Source organism: Manis javanica, chromosome 8 (assembly GCF_040802235.1).
Source record: "Manis javanica isolate MJ-LG chromosome 8, MJ_LKY, whole genome shotgun sequence".
NCBI classification, from domain to species: domain Eukaryota; kingdom Metazoa; phylum Chordata; class Mammalia; order Pholidota; family Manidae; genus Manis; species Manis javanica.
The window spans coordinates 116,210,811-116,235,396 of NC_133163.1; the positions used below are offsets into that span (position 1 = coordinate 116,210,811).

General features: G+C 38.1%; 1 protein-coding gene across 14 annotated transcripts in view; it reads left to right on the forward strand.

Moving 5' to 3' along the window:
• MAP2K5 (mitogen-activated protein kinase kinase 5) overlaps nucleotides 1-24,586 on the forward strand; it is a 248,612-nt gene that overhangs the window by 24,363 nt on the left and 199,663 nt on the right. For all 14 annotated transcript variants that reach the window (XM_073212061.1, XM_073212064.1, XM_073212062.1 and 11 more), the window contains exons 4-7: nucleotides 9,358-9,427; nucleotides 13,119-13,159; nucleotides 14,138-14,205; nucleotides 20,435-20,483. In XM_073212061.1, the coding sequence (XP_073068162.1) occupies nucleotides 9,358-9,427; nucleotides 13,119-13,159; nucleotides 14,138-14,205; nucleotides 20,435-20,483 (228 nt within the window). The remainder of the gene's footprint in view (nucleotides 1-9,357; nucleotides 9,428-13,118; nucleotides 13,160-14,137; nucleotides 14,206-20,434; nucleotides 20,484-24,586) is intronic.

The following is a 24,586-nucleotide window of genomic DNA, read 5'->3' on the forward strand; positions in this document are numbered from 1 at the left end:
TTATTCAGAATTGGAAGGGAGCCTTAGAGGTCTTATTGAATGGTTTCATTTGCTAGATAACGAAACTGAGGCCCAGTAAGATCAGGTTCAGTTGTAGGTCACATGGCTAATGAATGGGAAGGCTTAGGCACAGACCCAGGTCTTTTGACCGGGCTCTTCACTCCTGATGTTTTAGGTGATGTTTTTGCATCTGTTGAGGTCCTGCTGAGGAAGCTTTGCAAATACTACTTTGTCTCTGATAACAAAAAATAATGCTTTCTACTGGAATGTTTGCATAATTGAGTCTAAACAGGACTGTAAAAAATGCTCTGTGGGCTTTTGAAGTTTTAAGGATTTTGTCCTTATCGACATGACTGAGTTTTACTATAAAATTTGTTTTTAGTATATAACAAAACATTGGGCATATAACAGCCTCAGGGCCTTTGCTGTTACGAAGTTTTATTCAAAGAGCAAAGAAGCTCATTTTACACATGGTGCTTTTAAATACACTCCATATTAAGGAGGTTCTACTTTGAACTTACTTCATATGTGGCAAAATAGCTCCGTCTTCCGTGAGTTGTTAGTCCACTAATTCAATGCAATCACTAGAACTACTGATAATACAGTCTATTCTCCTGGCAGGGTAAAAAGAGTGAGAAAGGAAAACTGAATGATATAAATATTTAGTTTTGGAAATGATTCAGTTTTTTTCACTCAGATAATGACATGCTCTAAGCTGTAAGTAAAGTTTTTGTTATATTTTGTTTTCTTATCCTAGTCAAAGAATCAAACTTTTTTTCAGAGGAAGATTGTTTTAATTTCCCTCTCTTGTTGTCTGGGGCATTTGGATGCCCTTGAAATAGTGATAAGAATGTAGCAGACCCTTATTTAGCCCCTGTTGTGAAATATCTTGGGGCATCTGTACTAGCAGGGAGCAGAAGCATACTGCTATTTGCTGAGAAGAAATTTGCATCAGAACTAAGGGTTTATTATGCAGTTCAGGGAAGCAAAGGAAAAGATGAACACAAGCAGGCCTCAGCGAGGGTACCACCAGAGCACTCGGGTGCTTTGGACAGCCAATATTTTGTCAATGTGACTATGCTCCCAGGTCAGCTCCATGTCTGTGGGGGGGTCAGTGTAGCGCGGTAGGTTGGTGCCTCTGTTGAGGCCGCTGGCGTGAGGGGGTCAGAGCCGTGTAGTACATCAGTTAGCTCCTAGGAGCTGCTCTTCAAAGGAGATGGGGCTGTGAGGGAACCATGGGCCTCTGCCAGGATTGTTGTGGGGCATAACCGAGACATCAGGCCTTGTTGGCAGCTGACAGTGAACCTCTGTTCTCTTGGGGCCAGTTTTAATGGAAACAAGAAGGGTATCTTCTGCATATATTGGAAAGGTGAATGTAAATTTGCTCCAATACAGTGAGATTGGAGTAAATTATTACCCTCAGAACTATAGTATGTCCAAAAAGGTATAAATCAAGGTAATTGAAAATTTCAAAACAGGTTGTTTTTCTCTAAATCTGCTTCTCTGTTACTTATATGTTCTTTACTCATTCTTCACTGCCTTTTTATTTATTTTTTGACAGCACTGAAGTAGATACTATCATCCCTGGTTTCCAAGTAATCTGGATACTGATCAAGCACCATCAGAACTAGTTAAATAAAACAGTCAATTTATAAGGGAATATCCCATTTGACCTCTTCTCTGCATGGCCTGATGGTCCTGTTTTATTTAAGGGCATGTTCCCTGAAGCTACTACAGTAGTGCCCCTTATCCACAGGGGATACATTCCAAGACCCCAGTGAATGTCCAAGACTGAGAATGGTATGAAATCCTATATATGCTATGTTTTTTCCTACACATAGACACCTATGATAAAGTTTAATTTATTAATTAGGCATAGTAAGAGATTAATAGGTTTTATTAATAGAGAACTAACAATAAAATAAAACAATTGTTAACAATATAATAAAGATTATGTGAATGTGGTCTCTCTCTCGAAATATCTTATTGTACTGTGTACTGTACTCACCTTCCTACACGATGAGATGAAGTGAAGTGAAGGACGTAGGCACTGTGATGTAGCATTATGCTACTTTGGACCTTCTGATGATATGTCACGGGAAGGACCATCTGCTTCCAGATTGAGGTTGACCATGGGGAACGGAAACCATGGAAAGCAAAATCATGAATAAGTGGGAACCACTGTATTTAAACTTTTCCTAGTTTAGCAGTATACCAAATTGCTGCAGCCTAGAAATCAGGTGACCATGGTGGTGATTCTGAAAGCTTTAGCACAAAGGATCCTACAGGTTTTGGACTCATTGCTAAAAGCAAACTTATACTCCTTCTGCAAATTACCTTAACTTTAGTCAAGTTGAATTTCATCTGCCATTTTCTGCAAAAACCACTAAGGCCATCTAGGGCTCCCTAACATTCTTTACAGTTTCATTATCCAAAGCAAATAGTGCTGTCATTAAACTTTGCCAACTTACTGTCTTTTTCACTTCTGTCCAATAACATTAGTATATAAACAGGCCCCAGCATTGTTTTCTGTTGGCCTTTTCACTGGAAAACTTTTCATTGTGATTTTCTTTCTCATCATCTAATCAATCCATGACCACATGTGGACCCTTGGTCTAGCATCATTTGAGGAAGAGCATATGCACATTGTAGTTACCGCAAGGCAGGGGTAATGAGTTATTGGGGAGTGGAGGACCCGAAGCCAGGTAAGTAAATATAGTTATTAATTTGGCATTCAAAATAGATTAGCTTCATACTTTATTTTTGATGACTGGAGCAGTTATGTGTGCCCTCAGAGGTCAGGGTCCTAGAGGGAAAGCCTCCTAATGAAAAGTGTAAGGAATAATTGAAAGACAGTATAACTGATGACACATCTGAATAGTGTTGTAATTGAATTTGTAGCTATTTGACAAGAGTTAAGATTGTTGGGTTCTTCACTGGGAAAACTAATAAATTAACTATAGACTGCAAATAGTTGGTTCGTTTATTGATTATTGCTGTAATTACTGATTGAGCTACATGTAATGGGGTATGCTTGCAGTATTGACGAAGCAGGAATTTGAAAATTGTAATATTAGTAGGGAAAAAACCACCTTGCTTGCTTCTCATAAGTTGAAATACTGTGCTAATTACATTGTCTGTTAGAAGGCATGTTAAGAAGAGGTTTAGGAAACTGTCCTATTGTAAATATATAGAAAAGTAATAATAAACCTGATTTGATATGATTTGATATGTATGACTTGCACCGAGCAAGTTAGAAGCTTTGACTAAAGAGTAGTTACCATGTCTGCCTCCTTCCTTTAAACATTTGTGGAGCACCTATAACGTAAAAGGCACAGTGCTAGGTACTGGAGGGCAGTAGTTTCTTAGGTTTCGGGGGAAATAAGCCTTTTTTGAAAATGTGAGGAAAGTTGTTTATTCTTTTTCCAGAAATACACACAGTGCAACATTTTATATTTAATTTCAGAAATCTAAAGTCTTGCCTAAGACCCTCATAGACCCCAGGTTAATACCTCTCCCCAAAGAAATAACAGAATACACAAGACATGGTCCCTCCTCCAGAAAAGAAACAGACAGTGTTCCCTATAGTATCCTTATGCTTATTTTATTATTTATAATAGTGTAGTAATTGAGGAAGGAGGAGGGGATATTGACTCAGCCTTGATAAACGTTTAGTTAAATTCTACCTCTGTACTTCGTCTAAAAATTTCAGTAATCTTGTTTAGTGGTTTCTCTGTCACGCTATTGTTATGAACATTTTTTTTCTATGTACTGTTGCTTGGAAGTGGGAAATACATAGCACTGTACCTTATGTCAAGATTGTTTTCAAGTACTTTGTAAGGTTTCCCACATACCAGCTCCTTTGATCTTTCCAACACCTTTATGAGGTGAGCAAGGCAGGTATATTTCCCATTTTTATAGTTGAGGATACTGAGGCACAAGCAAATTGCATGCCTTTATCAAGGTCACACAGTTAGTAAATGTAGAGCTGGGACCTGAGGTCACTCACTCACAGATTTGCTCACTTAATTCTTACAGCCAGTTTTTCATGCAGTAAATATTTATTTATAGGATAGCAACTATTTGGCCAAGTGCTCTGCCAGGTGGTGGAGGTGCAGTGAACATATAGTTAGTTCATTCCTTGGAGGGGCTTGTGTTTCACTCAGGGAGTTTAACAAAAATAGAAACAGTGTTCAGTCCCGGAAGAGAAGAAAAACTCATAGTAACCAGGCAGAGTGATAAATGCTATCATAGGCTTAAATTTTAGTTGCTCTGGGGACCTGATCCAGCTTTGGGGACAGAGAAAGCTTCCTGGAGAAGGTGGTGGCTAGGCGGTTGTAAACTGTGTCAAGGGGACTGGGAAAGGTGTTTTGGGCCGAGAGAACAGAGTTCAGAGGCTCAGCTGAAAGGACGCCTGGCGCGTTCCGGAGGGGCTACCTGTGATGCAGTGCGGTACGGAAAGTGAGGGAAGGACAGTGTGACATGCGGTTGGGAAGGAAGGTGCCTAGGACATAGAGGACCCCAGCTTGAGGGAACTGAGAAGTGGGAAAGATGTAGCGTCAGTAAGACTGACTATTGCTGGAATGTGAAGAAGAAAGAGAGAGATGGTTTGGATTACTTCCAGATACCTGGTTTGGGAAACAAGGTCATTGTGATGTTATTCACTGAGAGAGTGAACCCAGGTGCTGGAAGACAGGTCTAGGGCAGGAGGGAGAGGGACCTGTTGAATTTAGGGGCCTCTGGACAACCATTTGGGAATGTTCTGAATTTTAGGAGAGAAATCTGGGCTGGAAATAAAGATTTGTGATTCATCAGCTCCTCATTAGTCTCGATGACTCCTCTGGTAATTGAAACCTTTGAAGTGGCTGAAGTTAACTCAAGGAGGGTATAAAGTAAGAAGAGAAGGTTGATGAAAAACCATGGGGAACTCCAGCATTTAAAGGAAGGGTGGGGAATCACAGGAAGCTGAGTAGAGTGGTTGAAGAGGTAGGAGGAAAACCAAGAAGGGGTCACCAAAGAAAAAGGGGGAGGCCAGCACAGGTATCTTTGCATTGTGCTGTGCCATGTGCCGTGACCCCATCTCTGAAATCTTCAGAGACGTGACCTAACCCGCACAGGGTAGGAATGAAGAAGCCAAGCTGCCTACCTGCTCAGCCACCTACCCAGTAGCCTGGTTTGTTTAGGTAAATGTTCGGAGGTGTGAGAAATGTGAGACAGCTTACCTTTAGACACTTAAATAGTGAACATCCACTGAATGCTCTGAGTGCATGGTCTAGAAGAAAGAAGTATTTTTCTTGGCTCACTGGTAGTTTACTTCATCTGTAAACTTGGGGTGATGATACTCCCAGAATAGGCTAGGGTTATGAGAAATTAAATGAATAAATATGAGTATTGAGCCAACCACAAAGCAGGTATTCAATAAGTGATAGTCATTTCTGTGTTTGTGTCTTTCTCTTTTTTCTGTCTTTTTTAATGAAGCACTCATGCCTTGTAAAATTAAACTGTGCTGTTTTGATACTCAAGTTCTTTGCGACAGATTTCCATGAAGAAACAAATGTTGTAATTATTGATTGAATTGTGCTGTTAGAATTAGAATTAGGTTCATAAGAAATAGGAACACTATTTGATAAACTTGCAAACAAAACAAGCCAGATATTGTACTTGCTATCCCCTTGTTGAATCTGGCTCTCTGTTTCAAATTAATTAGATCTTGGGATAACTATGCTAAACTTTGTCACATCCTTATTAAAATTGTTTAAGGATTTTGAAGAACATCTCAGAGGGACTCAAACTAATCCGAGTCTGGTACTGGAGATTCCATTAGCAATCAGAAAACTGATTAATCTTTTACTCAGTTAGCTTATTGATTATTGCAGCAATTACTGCATGTAACGGATTCTTCAAGGAATACCAGCAGAAAATGCATTTATAACTGCTGCTGATACATTCAGTTTGAGTTCAGTATTTTGTGCTTTGTATATGTGACTTTTTGTATTTTTAAATGCTGAAACACCTCTACTTGGTTTTGTGCTTAATATTGTTTCAGAATTAGGAGGTTCACTTTTTAATTCCTCAACTACTAGTCATTCATTACAGTTTACCAGGTGCCTTCACTAATTCCATTGCTGCAGTTTAATTTCGAGTGTTTTAATAGAGTAGATATCTTTACTCTCATCTGGAGGAAACTAAGATTCAGTGAGGTTAATTGGCTTCCTGACGTCTACATTGATAGATAACAATCAGGATTGGACCCCATTTCAATCAAATATTTATCAAACACCTACTTATGCAGGGCTTTGTATTAATAGTAATAAATACCAGTATAGGATTATAGAGATAAAGTTCAGGAAGTTAATTTTGGTAACTTCAAATTATGGCTCCTTTAATGTTATGGTGGTCACTTGGCTACTTTTCTGCCCAAGTCATGTAAGTATCTTGGCCTACAAGATTTAGGTTTTGTTTGTTTTTTCCATTTTTTTTTTTTTTTTGACTAGTAGAAGTCTTGTCTTTGTCACCATTGTTTATTTTATCACTTTTCAGAACAAAATTGGAGAGAATCTCTTTAAAGGGAGAATATATAAAAGCTTGAGAGAGAATCAAGATCTAACATCTTGCTTTTCAGCTTATTAAGTGCTGTCTAATCTGTTTTCTCCTCTGAATCTCACAGTAATCCTGTGAGTAGATACCATCTTCATTTTACAAATGAGTAAACTGAGGCACAATGAGACTGTGTTCAGTAGTGGGACTTCTAAGTATGAGTCCACTAATTCCTCCAAGTGCCTTGCTTGTCTCACTGGGCATCAGGTCTTGTGGCCGATCAGGACTGCTCGGTGCCAGGAGGTGCCATGTGTGGCCCTGCATTTTATCTTTGTCCCTTAGGGAATGCCACATAAGCAGTAGCCTGAGCTTGTAGGCAAGGTGCCTCATCGGCAGCCACCTAGCCCGCACAAGCCTTGCTCCTCAGTGGTGACTTGCCTAGAGTGGGCCCACATCACGGGTTTAACTACCACCCTTTATAGTTGGTCCTAGATAGTAAATTACTTTGCTATGTGGAACACAAGATTCTCTGTTAATACAAACACAGATCAGATCCAGTATTTCAGCAGGAGAAAATGTTCATTGGATTTGAAAGAATTGTGGAAAACAAAAAACAAATCCTAATTGTTTGCATTAAAGAAACTGGCAAATGGCATATTTAATATCATCATTCTGACCATGTTAATCATAGTACAAAGAGATGTTTATAGATTACTAAGAAATTCTTACAGTGATTACAAAACTGTATATAGTTTGGCAGTTGATTTGGCACAGATCTGAAATGAATGGGAAGCCATTTTTATTTATTTATTTTGTGAGGTAAATAAATAAAGTTGGAAAACAGGTCAATTTCATGCATGCAAGGTTTTATAGTAGGAAAAAAATGCATTGCACCTGTTCTGACCCTTTACATTTGAGGTTATTTGTTTTCAAACTTGACCCCAAGCACTAGTTTCAGGCAAGTCTATAATTAGTTTGTTAGGTAAAGCATAAGGATATTTTATTTGTTTTGATTTCTAGGACTGGGGTAAAGTGGTAACTGAAATTACCAATCTATTGTACATAGCAGTTAATTAAAGAAAAGCATTAACTATAGGAGGACACCATCACTGTTGTTGTCTTGTTTCAGTATAAAAAGGCAGTAATTTTTTTGACAGCCACTGATTGGAAAGTTGCTTGCAGCCTTTCAGAAGCAAGGGGGTACATGCTGCGGATCAATAACCGGCAAATTTCCCATTAAAAAGAATACCTGAGCAATGTTCCAAATAGCCAGTGGCATCTTAATTTTCCACGGAAACCTCAAATACTTGTGTGCTGAGGACAAGTCATTTTCGGACAATTTTTCCAGACTACTTGTTAACAGTTATTGCTGTCCCAAAAGGTTGACAGCCTACATGATTGATATTTCATTTACTTGTCATCACTGTTTGAGTAATGGCGAGCGGTATATTTCTGTGGTTTTAAGAAATATAGTCTCCTGAAAGACATTCGCCTTAGTATGTGCTCCAGAGAGTGTGTCACACATGTTTATGCTGTATGTATGTAAATTTTTACACCCATAGAAAGAAAGGATCAGTTTCCTTTACAGTTTGAAAGCCCTTGGAGGGCAGGGTACACTTATATCAGCCGATAGCTATGAAAAAAATCCACCTTCTCTTTGTCTTTAGGGCAAAGAGCCTTAGATTTGTTAACTTGTGATTCCCGAGATGATGTAGAATTTTAGAGCTCCCCTTCATTTCCAAGGAAACAAGCTTGATCTTGTAATAACTTTCATATACATGAAAGTAATAGGAAGATATCTGTCTATATCTTCTAAAAAAAACTTTTTTAGAATGTCAGCAATTAAGGATTATTTGGGAAGAATGTCCTGAAAAATGTGGTAGTTAAATAATACATATTATGTGTTTAATATAGAAACAACAGAGATTAAAGAGAACTTCTACTCTGCAACAGCCCCTCAAAACACAAAATCAGAAGTTTTCATTATTGATATTTTTCCACCAAGAACATCACTTAGTTGTTTGTCAAGTGTTAAAAGATGTGAGGACACAGGAGCTATCTCCCCGTTGGGTGGACATAGGCTAACCAGTTAACATATTTAGGAAAATGGGCATCAGACCACACTACAAGCTAGTACATGAATTTTTGTTTATGAAAGATTATGAAGCCTTTTTCACTTGGAACTTCATTTTTTTGTGTTCAGACTTTTAAAGTGAAATTTGGTCTATACTAAAATGTTTGTAAGACTGAAACAAAAGCTATGTTTGCTTGAAACTGGACTACCTTTTTATCATATTAAAATCCTGTCATTTTTGGATGGATCAGATCTTGTTTGCTCTCTCCACACTCTCTATGATTTAGATATCTGTGATCTGTGCATTTTATGAAATTTGAATCATGTTTGGCTATGCTGGCATTTAGGTCCAAGCTAAACATGAGGTGTGTCTTCATTTTGCTTTGCAAAGTCCAGGGAAAGAGAACAAGAGGCAATTTGAGAAATTTCCACTAAAATGCTTTTAGTGTCATTTTTAATATATATATTATTTTCAGAGTATTTTTAGAGGTAAACTACTAATCTAAAGCCTTAATCAACAAATTTACTTTTAAAGATAAATGGCAATGTGGGGGATAACACTATACTGAACTTCAATCCAGAATATTCACTGTAGTCATTTTGATGTGCAAATAGGGAGAAATATTCTGGAGGCTAATATGTGTATGCCAGCAATTTACGAAAGTACCATGAATTAAACAACCCATAAGTGTCTGTTCCAGTATTCATACATTACTGAGTAATCTCTTTCTATAATCTCTTTGCAGTATTATTCCACAGTAATGGAACAGCAAGTAAATGGACAGTTAATAGAGCCTCTGCAGATATTTCCAAGAGGTAATGTTGAACAAATTCTAATCAACAATGATTATTTCGGTAAACTGTTTCATCAACAGTTATGTTTTCCAAAGGTTTAAATGCATATAACACGATGTTTAGCTCTTAATTTGAAAGAACAAAGGAAGTATTCATTATTGTGGGTATTGCAGGCTATATTATAGTTATGGCAGATAAAATATCTAATTTACTAGAGTAAATTAAACTAACTAGATTGTTTTTTGTTTTTGAAGTACATACTTACATTCGCTTAAAGAACTCTTTGGGGGTCCACATGGTTTCTAAACCAAGGCAAATGAATGACTTTAATTTTGGGTGTTTATAAATTATGGCTCATGTTGGTAGCCGAAGCTGCTGTTGAGGAGAAAGCTTTTTAGCTAGTACAGAAGCTAAGATTTCCTGAGGGGTTTTAGGAGAGAAATTTTGGCAGAATGTTTGGTATTTGTATTTTGGGGGTGGCATTTCTAAATAATGGAAAGTCCTTATGAATGGGAATTTAATTATTAAGTCTCCAAAAACATGAGCTGATAAGGGTGAGTCTTGGTGAATCACCTAGTCAAATAATTTTGCTTTTCCCCTTTAGGTTTGTCAGTACTGTCCTCGTATCAGATATGATTGTTCAACTATATCTAAACGTTCCCTCAAATTGGAATAATGTTCAAATATAACAGTTTAATTGTATCAACCCTTAAGCCTTTCACCCATCATACAGTGCCTCACTCGGAATCCATGTTTTCTAACTGATGGGACAGATAAGGACATTTTCTAAGTAACTCTTCTAGAAATAACTGAAATAATTTAAACTTATCTTCACTAACTGATACTGTACAAATAATCAGGGTATAGGTCTTCCATTTAAACATTCTAGATTCCATTACCTGTTAACTCTCTGAAGTTTGAATGGCTCTGTTAACCAGTAGACTTTTATCTGCACTGATGAAGTATCCCAAGGCGGCTGACTCAGCCCGACGCAAGAAGGTCTAGGCTCAAGAGTATGTTCTTCTGGCATTAATGTGGGCAGCGGAGTTGGGAGTACTTAGTGCATTATCGACAATGACTTTTTAAAGAGCTAAATAAGTAAAAATTGGTCCATTGATAGAGTGTCTGAAATGGATTGTGATTAATCCACTTCAGGTGGATTAAAAACTAAGACAGAAAAAATAAAAAGAAAATGTTGCATTTCTGTATATTAGGCCAGTAACAAGGATGAAGATTTTTTCCCAATTTTTCAATGACTAGAGAATTTGGGCAAGTTTCAAAATGGTTTTTCTACAAGGAGTATTTTTTTACCAGCTGAAGATTTTCATTAATTGCTTCCCTACCTGCTGATGTCACTCCTCTGTTATTGTAGCAAACTCTAGCGCACAGTATCCTGGAAAATTATAATTCCAAAGCTGTGGGCCTTTTTTTGTTTTTCAATGAAATATTTAGTTATTTTCATCCAAAATCTGTTTGTTTTTGTTTTGTGAGCAGTCTTTTTCAGTCGTATTGTTGATACCATTGTGTCCCTCCCTTGATAATAACAACCATTTTTAGACATCTGCTGTATCAGACACTAATATTGCTTTAAGTGTTAATCATTTCTAATTCTCCCAACAGTTCTGCCTATTAGGAATTACTGCTTCTATTGTATGGGTGAGATTATTCAGGTTCAGAGAGGTTAAGTAACTTCAGAGTCACACAGCTTATAATTGGCTAATACACCCTTTGAATTTTGTTTAAATTATAATCTCCTTAAAGTGAAAGGGCATAAGTTAAAATATTAGTGGGATGTGCAGGGGGGTAATTTGGAGGGGTTGGTAGGAGAGTGAAGAAAAGTATACTATAAGGGGAAGAAAGTTAAAAGAAGAAAATAAATGAGATAGTCACATGTAATCCTAGCACAGAACTTTTTAGACTCCAGTAAACTACTAAATTTAGTTCTTCTTAACCAAATTTAAATTTTTTAAAATAGGAGTTTCAGTCTATCTCTATGATTATTTTGCGAGCTATTTTACAGCTTTTTTTAGTGTTTGTTGTCTTTTGCTTTTTGCTTAGTTATCTACATCTCACATAGGTAAGAAATCAGGCGAACCTTCACAGTTAGGATACAGACCTATTAGTCTATTAACTGGGTCTATCTATGTGGTTAGAGGCCTTCAGACCTTAAGATTTCGTGGTCAGGCCCCATGTTGAAAAGAATCTCTAGACTGATCAAGGGAGAAAGACAGGAGAAACAATTCTGCTCCAACATCAGATAGTCTCTTCATTTGCAAGTAAGACAGTTGCCCGGACGGTGATTCCCAGGTCACAGCTAAGTCCTTTCTGTAGATAAAAATATATTAAGTATTTATAAGTATGAAAATATACCAGCTTTATAGTAACTTCTGACTCTGTAGCTTTAGGAAATAAGAGATTACTGGGTTTTCTGAATATTATTTAGATTCCAGTCATAAAGGTATGAGAAGCCAATTAAGGCAAGAGGCAGACATTAAAGAGGTAAGAGTTGGTGCCTGCCTTGAATTCCTTTGCTAGCTGCTTTCTTATTAAATGAAGTTTATGGATGCACTGGGTGCTTCAGTGCAAGTACTCTGAAGTGTTCTGTAAGAAAGTATTAATGGTCCCTTAAGGACTAGGCATCAAATGTATGTGACTGTTGTTTTGTTCAAGAGGTTAATTTCCATTTCAAGGAAAGAAGATTTGGGTTTTAATGCATTTTAGAAAAACAAATAAAAATCCTTCATTAAGGTTTAGATATATTTTTTTTTCTTAGGAAAATAACAAAATAAATTAGAATATACTTGAAATATATAAAATTAAAGCAACTGATTCACTTTGTAATTACTACCTACATCTTATTATTAAAGAGCTCTGCTTCTTGTGAGAAATGGGGAAAATATACGCACCTCTGAGAGAGGAGCAAAAGAAATCAAATTCATCCTTCCCCAAACAATCAATCAAAATTGATGGCCCCTTAACATATAATATGTAAGGCACTGCAGTTTTCAGATGGAAGCAGCCTGTAACATGGGCAGGAAGCTTTTGTATTCTTAACATTTGGTGAAGAAGCGTTTGCTGAATTGGATAAGATTAGCCTGTAACTGAGGATGGTGTCAGGAAATTAGTATTTTTGTTTCCTGGCACTTCTTTATCTTTAGATTTAGTAGATATCAGGATTTGCAAGAAATGGAGTAAAAGTGGTGGTATCTTTGTATTTTAATAAATTTGACTGCTTATTGCAGTGCAAATTAGTATTCAAACTTGAATATTCCATCTTAGAACCGCTAACCATCTTTTTGGCATTAAAAGATCCTCCTTTCATGCCCCCCACCCCCAAAACCCCAGCTATTTTCAAAGTAGTTTAAATGATAGTAGATGTACAATGTAACAGAGTGAGGAAAGATTGCAGAAATTTGAATTATGAAGGGAATCTAATCATTTTAGCTCAGTTAACATGATTTTTTATATGTTTTAAACAGAGATTGGAATTTATATGAGGTGGTGTCAGAAAGCCCTTTGCATTTATAAATGCTCACTCCTGCAAGTTAAAAACCCTGGTTCATAATTCCCACTTTGGGTCTTGGGAGCCACTTTTCAATCATTTCTCTCTGCTAATTTTGGTGTCACCCTCATTTCTTTTTAAACGATTCATTTTGAGCAAATTTGTAAATGGCCCTGATGTGTTCTACAATTTAGTCAATTACTGTTTCAGCCTGCAAGCCTCCTGGGGAACGGAACATACATGGCCTGAAGGTACGAATTTCAATAATTGTTTCAGTAAAGTTAGATGGATTTGTAATGCTGTGTTCCACTTATTGAAATGTCAAATAAAACTGCACTTTCTCAAGCTCTGACAAGCTATCCTTTTTTATTTTTTAAATGGGATGTGGAGGGGGATTCATCTATAGTATTTGCTTGATATGCGTATATGTTTGGAAACAAGGGGTTTTGTGCCATATTTCTTATTATTTGACATTCTTTTGTTGGTCTTTTTCTTCGGATGACCCTGAATACTGGTCTCTACAAAGATTTATTTGAGTGAAAATAGAGACTTCATTTCAGTGATTAATTAAGCACATAAGCATATTGCACACAGACAACCCCCCTCTTCTTTTGACATATTTATGCTAGAAACATATATCTATTTAATGTCTTTTCATTGTTCTGTGTCTTTTGAATTCTGGATTTCCGCTCTAGGCTTTACATTTGAAAGAAAAGCTGGCTATTATATTCGACTCAAGCATTTTATAATTAATTACTTGGGCCTCATTTTTCAGTGAATGAGAAACATCTAGAGTGTTCGGCTTTTGGTTTTAGAACTGGAAGGATATGGCCACTCAAGGTTCACTACTCACCCCTGGATGTATTCTTCATGTACTTTCTGGAACATATTGTTTCTGTCCATGAAAGAAAACAAAATAGTGAATTGAATTTTTTTCTGAAATTAAATTCACTTCTAGGCAGTGAACTGACATTTTCTCCTGCTTATCCCTACTTTTTTTTTTTAGCACTTGTTTAAATATTTAAATAATGACAGGCACAGCATATTATGTAATATACGAGTTGTACAGTTGTATAACCTATATACCGAATAGACTCCAACCGTGGATCTGTCTAGCAACAAGCTAATTAACCTTCATAGTGAAATGAGAAATCTGTGGCAAATTTTAGGTTAATTAGAACTGTGTCCTCAGAACACAAGACTGATCAAGATTCTTTCTTTACTTGTAGGTGAACACCCGGGCTGGACCCTCTCAACACGGCAGCCCAGCAGTCTCTGATTCACTTCCAAGCACTAGGTGAGAGCAGTGAGTAAAGTTGCCCATAGCATGATTATCTACAAAGCTGGGGTGGAGGAGAGGCTTGTGGGATGACACCTCTTTTCTAAAAGACTTAGAAAATATGTATATGTGGCTAAGAAGAAATTTGACCAGATAGCTAACCCTAGTTACTATTGACTGAAGAGAAAGAACCTCATAGAGAAAGACGAAATTAGATGTGTTAAACTACTAATTTTGCTCCGTGGAATGGTTTTCTTTCAGTCTCCAAATTATACAGAAAATTCAGTGGCTTTTTCTATTTCATGCCATGATGATCTGGCTTGTAAATTATATAATGCTTACTGTTTTTTCTTGGTTGCCCGTCTTTTGACAGTGTCGTTATTCACTGACATCTTCCCCAGGAAAAGGCAAAGAAGAGTAAAGTGGTAAAATTTAAGTTGACTGGCCACGTTGCTCATTTTTTATCTTTGGTGGTACAGGAGATTGAAGCTGTGATAAAAGGAATATAACTTCCATTAATTCATGCTAACATTGCCTCACGCTAGGATGAGGACACTGAAAACTTGAGCCTTTTCAAAGTATTCTTCTGACAGGCCTGACATGTCTAATTTCGTCTTTCTCTATGAGGTTCTTTCTCTTCAGTCAATAGTAACTAGGGTTACCTATCTGGTCAAATTTCTTCTTAGCCACATACACATATTTCTTAAGTCTTTTAGAAAAGAGGTCTCATCCTTATTTCCAGACTGTCATGGTCCTCGAGTAGAAGGAACAACCTGCTTAAGCTGATAGAATTCTAGGTCACTTTGGGTATACATTCAGTTATTCAGCCAGTAAACATCATGCTACTATACTTAAGATGCCACTATGAAGGTGACTGCTTAGTGTGTATGTATTCACCGTGGTGGCTGAAAAGCCAGCATTGAGCCAGAAAACCCTTCCATTCTGCGTGCAGGTTTTTCTGGGTTTAGGGCTGTAACCAGTATTTGCACAGTCCTTTATCATCTGAGATCCAGTTGAGGCTTCTGTGTTCCTTTCCACACCCCTCCTTCCCTCCTTAACCCAGAGTCTTAGTTCTTCTACCAAGGAGCTTTACTGTAGGTAATTTGAAGTCTGTCTCTCTGACTCTCTTTACTCTGCTGTCCTCTCCCCAGAAATCACTTCCTTCAATGTTATTATGTCTACCCACCAGCTTTCCGGCTATGAACACACTACCTTTAAAGTGTGCTTCGTTCTTAAACGATTTATTCTGTTTTAAAATAAGTTAGTCTGGTTATTCACCAGTGGATTATCTCTCTTGTGGTCACAAGGGTAGTTCTTTTAGTTCTCATTCAAGGGGTTGGCCCTGCCAGGTGGTACATTGCAGCTTCTCTCTTCGTGCTTGCTGGGCATGTGAGCCGTGACCCAACAGACTGGAGGCTCAGGAACCTAGAGTCACTTGTTATACTCAGCTCAAAGGAGGCGGGGGATTTAATTTTTACCACTACTTCCAGAAGAGATGTTATTCAGACAGACTCACCATGAGCCTTGAGGAAAAACAAGGACTTTGCCTGGTGTTTTAGATCATATATCATCATGGCATAAAAAGCAGAATAGCGTTGAAAAAGATGGTAAGGCAGAGACGAGGGAGGATAACTCTTGTCAGTATTCTCAGATTTGGTTTTAACACCATGAGTAAATTAGCCTGGCCTTTAAAAAATTATCATGTATATTCATAGAATATTATAAAATCTTCAGTCTCTGGACAGAAATTCAGGGACTGTGTGATCTAGTGGTTCTCAGCCCTTTGTCGCAGCATCCTCCCTCAGGGACATGACAGCCTTCCAAATAGTAATGGCAGTTTGCTCTGGTAGTGATTTCTGTTTTGGAAGGAATACAATTTGATAGGTGATTTTAATATGCCAGCCTAGGTTGGCCATGTTCTGTGCCCCATACTGATGACTAATCAAAAGTATTTGTTGAGTGCCTCCTGTTTATTCGGTGCTGTCCTATGCACTAAGAATACAGTCATCCTTATCCCCTGGAGCTTGCTATCTAATGGTCACAAAGGCAGAAAACAAATAAGCAAATATATAAACAGTTATGGGAAATAAGTGTTATAGGAAAACAAGCAGGTTTTGATGAAAGAGAACACTAGTGAGGAAAATGTTTAGATTTAGATACGTGCTCAGGGAAGATGCAGGAGAGAGTGAGATTCCGTCTAGCCTGAAGGACAAGAAGGGCCTAGCCCTACCAACGGCCGAGGAAGGGCATTTCAGAGGGAGGAGAGAGCGTAAAGGCCCTGGGGTAGAAAAGGAGCTCAGCGTGATCCTAAGCAGGCCAGTTCAGCTGGAGCACAAGGAGGGGTGCTGGGTTGGGGGCGGGTATGGAGAGAGGGGAGGGGAGCAAAGAGTGATCAGAGAGAAGGAGGTAGCCGGGGGCCACGCGGTGCAGGGCCTCGTGTTTGGATTTTCCTTTTGGTGGATCGGCAAGCCATTAGCTTTCGGCAGGAGTCTGCCATGGCCGCTCTGAATTTATGAGAGACTTGATGCCTGTGATGTGGAGAAAGAGTGGGAGAAATACCAACCTGATCTTGTTCTATTTTGATGTTTGATTCCCCGCCCTTTACAAATGGTCATCCAGGGTCTTCCTGAACATTCCTTGTGGCAGGAATGAACTCTGCTGGCCAAGGCAGCCCCCTCCATTTTCATGGAGCTGTATCTTAAGTTGTTGTTTATTGGGTTGAGACTTGTCTCCTTTTAACACACACTCATAAAGATTTAGTTGAGTGCTCAGAACAGGGCTGTTCCCTCTTCTAGGTGTTAGCTCTTCCAGTTGCCTTCCCTCTAAACATACCTCTTCTAGATGTCCTGTCTCAGTAAAATCTCCCCTATCCACCCAGTTGCTCATTCCAGGTGACTTCCCAGTCACCCTTCACTGCCTCCCACACCTCCCTCAGCCCCATGTCCAGTCAGTCCCTCATTAATTGGTGCTGCCTTCCAAAGCTGTCTGGGGTCCGTCTCCGTGCCAGCAATGCCAGCCCCCCTGTGGCTACAAAGATAGTCCAGGCACCCTAGGTCACAACTACAGCCTCCTAATAGGTTCCTCCCTCCAGTCTTGCCGTATTGCAGTCCCTCCATATTGAAGCCAGAGTGATCTTACTAATGCCAGTTCTGAGCCCATCACTGCCCCCTTTTCAACCCATCACTGCTCCTTAGAACTTTCAGGACAAAGTCTAACCTGCGCAGCAAATGAGCACCGGCCTTTCACGTGTGCATCCTCTGTGCACTCCGGCCTGCCGGCCTGCCAGTCCTCCTTTTCCTACCTGACATTCCATCTTTGCTGATGAACTCAGTATCTTTGGGAGAAAAAGGAAAAACCCTTAATGTCTCCTCTCAGTACTGAGCTTTCACATCTGCTGCTGCCTCTTTCCTGCTCTCCTCCTCTTTTAATCCCCTCCAGTCTGACTAACTTTGTTCATCTTTGAGGAACAAAGCTGCTGTCTTCTGAAAACTGTCCCTGATTATTACCCACCTTCCAGTCTACAACAGGTACCCTTCTATGAATTTTCATAATGCCCTGTGCTTGCTTTACTGCTACTGTATGTAGTCACTTCTGTCCCCCAGTAGATTCTGTACTCTTTGAGGGCAGTGACTGTGGTATATTCATTATTGAATTCCCAGTTCCCAGCATGATGCTTGGCACATAGGAGATAGTCAGTAATGCTTGAATAAATGAGTGGCTGAAAGGATTTATATTCCCTTTAAGTCTTGTGTCTGGATAAAATTCTCCCAACTCGTTCAGCTTTTCTGATAGGAAATTCTTTCTAGTCTCCTCACTCTTTTACTCATCTTTGGATGTCTTATTGTCCCTCTTAACATGTTATAACCAGGTAACAGTTGTGTCACATTGAAATTTTAAACTGTTGTTATTTTAAGAGTGATTTTCAGATAACTCAAGTCACTGTGACCACACAATTTAACAAAGTACTGAGTAGACTTAACCACAAAGAAATTGCAGGGATTTTTTTTTAAAACTAGACCAAATTGGTAGCCAGATATTGGCATAATGAATGAAATCAGCTTTTTCCTCGTGTATTGTCAAAGCATGAATTGATCTTTGCCTTAGGTAGATGACTGTTTATTAAACTGAGTTTACTAATCCACATTGTGTTCGTAGGCCGTAATTACTGAACTCAAGTCCCACTGCCCAAGACAAGGTCTTTCCCAAGCATCTTGGCTTTCTCTTTCTATAAAATCAGGATGATTCAACTTTCCATCTATCTACCTCTGGTGGTAGGAAGATTGATGAAACTGTATTAAGGAATCACGTTCCATTTCTTGGATGAAAGGTGTTTGTAAATGCAATGAATCAAAATGTTATTATTTCAAGTTGTATGACATAATGGAAGATCTGTGGAGAAATGTTACCTGGGCATTTTTTGGTTATTTCTGTTTTTATAATAATTGCAACTATTAAGTTGGAAATCATCTATAAGAACACAAGGATTTAAATGTTTCCCAGGGAAAAAAAGTATGTGCGTGTGTAAGGGAGACATACTTTGAGCAAAAAGACTGACTTTGAGCAAGTCCTGAACCTTACTTTCTTTTATAAATTTAGGATAAATTTAGGAAAATTACCCTGGGATATACCCAGAGTACAGTTATAAGGATTAAATCAGGATAAATAATAGCATTTAGCATGGTGCCTGGTGGATGATCGTCGCTCATAAATGGTAGCTGCTATTTTTAACTGGGTTGATTTCAGAGTTTGTTTTTTGGTGTATGCTTCAGCTTTTGTCCCATCGTACAAAATTCTTAAGTGTATGAATTCTTAGACCTGGGAGGACGTTGTTAAGGTTTAGAACCCTTGGTCGAGGGCACATTTTTTTTAAATTTGGGGGAAGTAGGGATTCCCTAGTCTGCATTTGAGAATAGCTCATGTTTTAGAAGTATTTAAAAAGAAAAATAATTATAACTTGAAATGGTGAGTGTGGGCAAACTAGGGCTTGAAGGCTGGGATCTTTCTCAAATACAACTTTATTGAAGGTACCAGATAAATGTGTTTGTATGTGTATGTGACCACTGCGTAATAAATAACTGCCAGAACAATGACCACCATTTATTGAACACACAGCATATGCCAAGTCGCTGGGCTAGGTTCAAGGATGGGAAGGAAATAGGTTATCTGGGGGTGAGAAAGGTGTGGTCTGTGTTCTCAGGGAGCCCAGGTGTGGTGGGAAGGAAGACACCTATCTACACGGATAACGAGCACAAGGGAAGAGCATTAATTTGGTAGATGGGTAGAGGATTAGAGTAGATAAAGAATAGAGAAAGCAAGCATTAAATTTCTGATTAGAACATTGATGGGAGGAGGTGCTATTTTATATGCCACTCTACTAACTGGATGGATGTGTCAGGTATAACTCATTATAAAGCTGAAAGGACTTCAGAGTGTCCCTTGGCTACTTTCCCTAAACTCACCCACATAAGTGTTTATGTAGCCATATGAAAAGAATATTATCATATTCCTTAAATAACTCTGCCAGCTTGGTCTTATGCCCATAGGACAGGAAGGGAAAGAAAAAGCAGGTGAAATTTATTTGACACCTACTGTGTGCAAGACATAGTATTAGAGCTTTTTGTAATATTTAATGTTTTTGATTACCCTATAAAGTTGGTATTTCCCCCATTTTATAGAACAGGGACACTGAGATTCAGAGACGGTGTGTAATTTGTCCCAGACCACACAGCTAGTGATTATCAGGACTTATTTCTACGACATACTTGCATCCCAGGAAGCTGAATTGTAACTCTTCACTGTAGTAGAAGATCACCACTTAAACTATTTTATCTTTTGAAGTTCTGTAATCTTTGTTTGTTGTGAACACTGTAAGTGTGCATTGTTAAGTACTTCGTATTGAGCAGATGACAGAGTCCACATAAAATAGCCACCAAAAGGCCACCCAAAGGCAACAGAACTAATAACCAAAAGAAAAAAAGGTCATTGAAGAAGTCTGTGAAACAGTCTAGCTTTATTTTGACTGCAGGGCTCTTTATTGCTTTAGATTACTGATGGGGTTTCAGTCTTTTTATTGATAAATTTGCCATTTAGCCAGTTAATTTTGAGAAGATTTTATACAGGGAGAAGGATATAAAGAGTATAATCCCTGTCTGCACCTAAAACAAAGGTGTATTTTAGTCCGGAACTTTTCAGTGGTGTTCAAAGGTATCAGTGATCTTGCCATAAAAAATATGTCTTCCCTTTTCAGCTTAAAGAAGTCTTCTGCTGAACTGAAAAAAATATTAGCCAATGGCCAGGTAGGTATCATTGCATATTAAGATTTTCACGTAATAGTAACGTTAATGTCCAGTTTTTCTAACCATGAACTTAATAAACATAAATAGTCTGTGAATTTCTTCTTGTCATAAATGAATTACATGGCTTAATTTGATTGGCAGAACAATTTGCAGCACATTTTTCAAACTGTGCTAATGGGTTTTGCTCCCAGCAGATTGAAGTACTGTGCACACACCCTGCTGCCATCTCAGTTTAAAAAAAGTTAATCAGTTCTGAACAAGTGTGTCAACCCATGGGTTGTTGAAATGGCCGTGCATCCTGAGGTGACTGTTTCTTTCATTATCTTTGGGGAGGAAAGGAAAAACTGTTGCTTTCTTACCTTAGCTCCTTCTTTGTCCTGAAATGAACGCTGGCTTTTTAGGGTAACCAGAGTAGCAGCAGACCTCTGACTTTTAAAATATCTGGGCTTAAAGAGCCCGTGGTTTGCCTGGTTGACTGGCCATCGAAACCTGAATGACCTAACCCAGCCAGTGAGGGACAAACAGGCCTGCAGGCCAGTTATTTCTCACTAATTTTGATTCAAGTAAGTGGAGACATCTGAAATAGTATAGTGCTTTTAAACATACACTGGTAAATTAAGCTCCCTACAGGGTCCTCAATTCTTCAATAGCAACATAAATGTGTTTTAATGTTTGTTATAGAGGAAGCCCTTTGATCGCCTTGGAGGCAGGCGCCTGTCCATTGCGATCAAGCCTGCCTATTAGGCTCTATTGACTGAGACATCTGTGTCACTGCAAATAAAAGACTCTTATTGATTTTCTTAACTGCTGTTCACTTCCCGTCCATGTTTGGAAGGCTGAGATCTTAATTATCTCAGATGCTCATTCAGTGCCTTCACACGTGACCTCTCCAAGCCTCATTGGCATTTCATGAATCAAGCACTTGTAGTGGAGCATGTCAAGAAGACAAAGCCGGGTCCTCATGCTTGTCCTTTAGTATCACCTGTAACTTTGTGGCCTGATAGATGTGCATGCCCGAAAACTGGAACTTTATGGATAGTGCTTCTGGAAGCCTTATTTAGCACACAATCCCTTGAATACAGTAAAAAAAAAAAAAAAGTAAATTGATCTGGTTCTGACATTTGATTGTCATCAGGGTGTGTTGCTTCTAGTCCTTAAATATTCTGTATTCAGCTGAGGAGAATCTGGTGGTATATGTATAATCTTGATGGTCTCAAAATTTTAGGTAATTTTATCTAAGACTCTCAACTTTAAGCAGCCAAAGGTTTGTTTAGATTGAGGTCCACATATATGTCCCTCTAGTGCCTGAAATGTGTTCAGAATCAGTATGAAATAAAACCTGACTTAAAGCAGAAATATTGAGGCTAGGATATTTATGTATCTTCAACATGCTTGTATTCTAGTTTCTAGTTGTAATTTACATATGAGTCACTTGTGCTCTTTAGCTAGAAGATATATTTCAAAATTGACGTCAGTTAAGAAGCTTTAACTACATTTATTCAACCCAGCCAATGGAAAATAACATCATAGATTCCTCTTTCAAAGATGAAAAACAGTTTATTTCCACTGAGAAAGATAAACATTTTGAAATGTTCCTAATGTTTTAACAACAAACCCAGTACATAAATATCTTAGTGGTCTCAGTTATGAGTTCTCTGTGGTGGAAGACTGTCATGGCAATGATTTTTGACTCTTAAGGATTGTTTATTGCTCTCCTTCAGGAATGTGATAGTGCCACATGAAACAGTATTTTCTTTCTTTTAAGGTTTGACCCTTATAATATTTACTTTCATTCACAAAAACAAAACAGAACAAAGCAAAAACCCCTCACCTTTGGAAGTCCTTAAAATACTTCCTTCTTCTATTAATTCATGACTTCCTTGGTGGTATGGGGTAACTAAAGAGTGAGCGAGGTTGCATTGCAGTGAGGTAATGTGCTCAGTCATGGGGTCAATAAATTTCTGGGCTGAACACTGACACCACTTGATGTGGAAGATGTAAGTCACATTTAACGATACTTTAACACTTGAGCATAGTTTTTTATTTTAGTGGTTTATGCTCTCAAGCATTAATAATGATTTGCCTTTCCACTAGCCTCCACTTAGATTTAATAAGGAATTCATATTAATCATTAAAAGAAAGGGACATGATTCTTCAAGATAATCAAATATTGACAGGTTAGAAATAGCTTTCTGCCTGGGTTCATTGATATAGGTTATGTGATATAAATATTTATTTCTTTTCTGTCACTCAGAGTAAATGCCACCAATTGATTCAACATTGATATAGTGTCAACAGTTCATAAGAAACATTTGACTGGCTTGTGTTTTCCGATTAGTCTCTGCTCTATAAAGTGGGATTTACTAAATCTCTCCAATTGTCTGCTCATAGAGTGTGACTGCTTTCTGAAACCATTATTGCTTCAATTTGTAAAGCAAAGGTCTAGTGATAGGACTAGTTTCTGTCAGACCTTTACATACAAAATAAGGATTAATTGAGCATTTTTATTTTAATGATTTATAAGCGATAGATACTGATTCTCTTAACTTAGGCAGACAATAAGCAATATTTTCTTTGCTGATCCGTAATTGAATTCCATTTCATTTTCCCCATTACTTTCATTAATATATTTAATCAAGCACTTTTTAAAAAGTTTAACATTTAGTGTTTGAAATGGAGACATTGTTTTTCTGTTATTGCTTTATGATAGAAGATTCCTTTTCTTCCAGCTCAACAGAAAACAAATCACAAGGTATTTCTGGCAGGTTTTATTGAGAGCTATAAATCAGAGATAAAACAACTGCTGTGTTTTCTGGAGGTGTTTTTCCCACTTCAGGTTTGGTGTGGTATCATCTGTTTAACACTGGCCCTTGATTTGAAACTGATTAGAAGTGGCCCAGTGGTCAATTTAAAGGGTTAAAAAACTAGTTATTCCAAGGATGTACGACTTTGACCTTTGCTTCTTTAAAGTTGTTTTTCCTTTTTTTGTGTGTTTTGGATTTTGTAGAAGAGGGTGACAGTATTTTCCTATTTTTGATAAATTAAGTATAGATGTACTGAGAAAATACAGATCTAGAACTAATTCTGATCTGCTGCTGCATGTTTTATTATTTTGAGATCTTCAGATGCCTTTAGAAAACTTGCTGTTTGGGGAACAGAAAAAGGAGAAAGAAAAATAGGTATTCTACTATAAAATCAACTTTAAAAACCCTATTGTCCCTAGTTTGTAAAACCCTTAGATTCTTATGGCTCATCTTAGATCCCAGGTGAATCTGAAACATGAGACTGTGTATGTCAGTCTGAACTGCATGACCCTCTCCTCCCCACACCAACGTAAGCTTTCTGAGCGTAGGTTAGCATGTCTGCGCTCCTCACAGCCCCTCTCTGTCTTCCAGCGGGAGCGGAGCCCAGTGCCAGCCATTTCTCCCTGGTTGCTTGCCCTCCTGCCATTGACACACAGTTTTAACTCTTGTGGCTTTTTCTTCCTCCTCCTCCCTCACATCTTTTTTCTGCCTTTTAAATGTTTTTGTTTTTTTAGTCAAAACAAGGAAACCGAGCTGTATTTTAAAATTATCTGGTATCTTCATTGAGTGATAACCTTATCTCACCTCTTTTCTATCTGAAGAGCTGTGTGCTTTCTAAAACATTTCTGTTCTTAAAAACAAATGCCATAGCTGATGAAATCGGTTTTACCTGATGAGTGCCCTTCAGTTGCTTGTTTCCTTTTCTGAGGGCCAGTGACCAGTAACGGAGAGGATGTCACTGCTGAGACCCAGCACCGAGCAGACAGTGCTGAAAGACTGAGCTAGCCTTGATGGTGCTTATTGACTAGTTATGTGACCTAGTGGATTGGACTACATGCTTAACATGCTGTAAAATTCTGTGATTTCTATAATGCTTGATCCCAATTGTAATACTTAAATGTCAGGCCCCGTAGGCTTATAAATCCCACTTTTGTGTCATAATGAGCACTGCTCTATGCTTCCTTTGGAAAAGTTGAATTCATGTTTACCTAAAGCAAGAAGACGGAAGTGTTATTAGCTGGTTGTTGATACCCTTAATGTTTTTTTCATATTTAAGATCAATTAAAGTAACCCATTTTA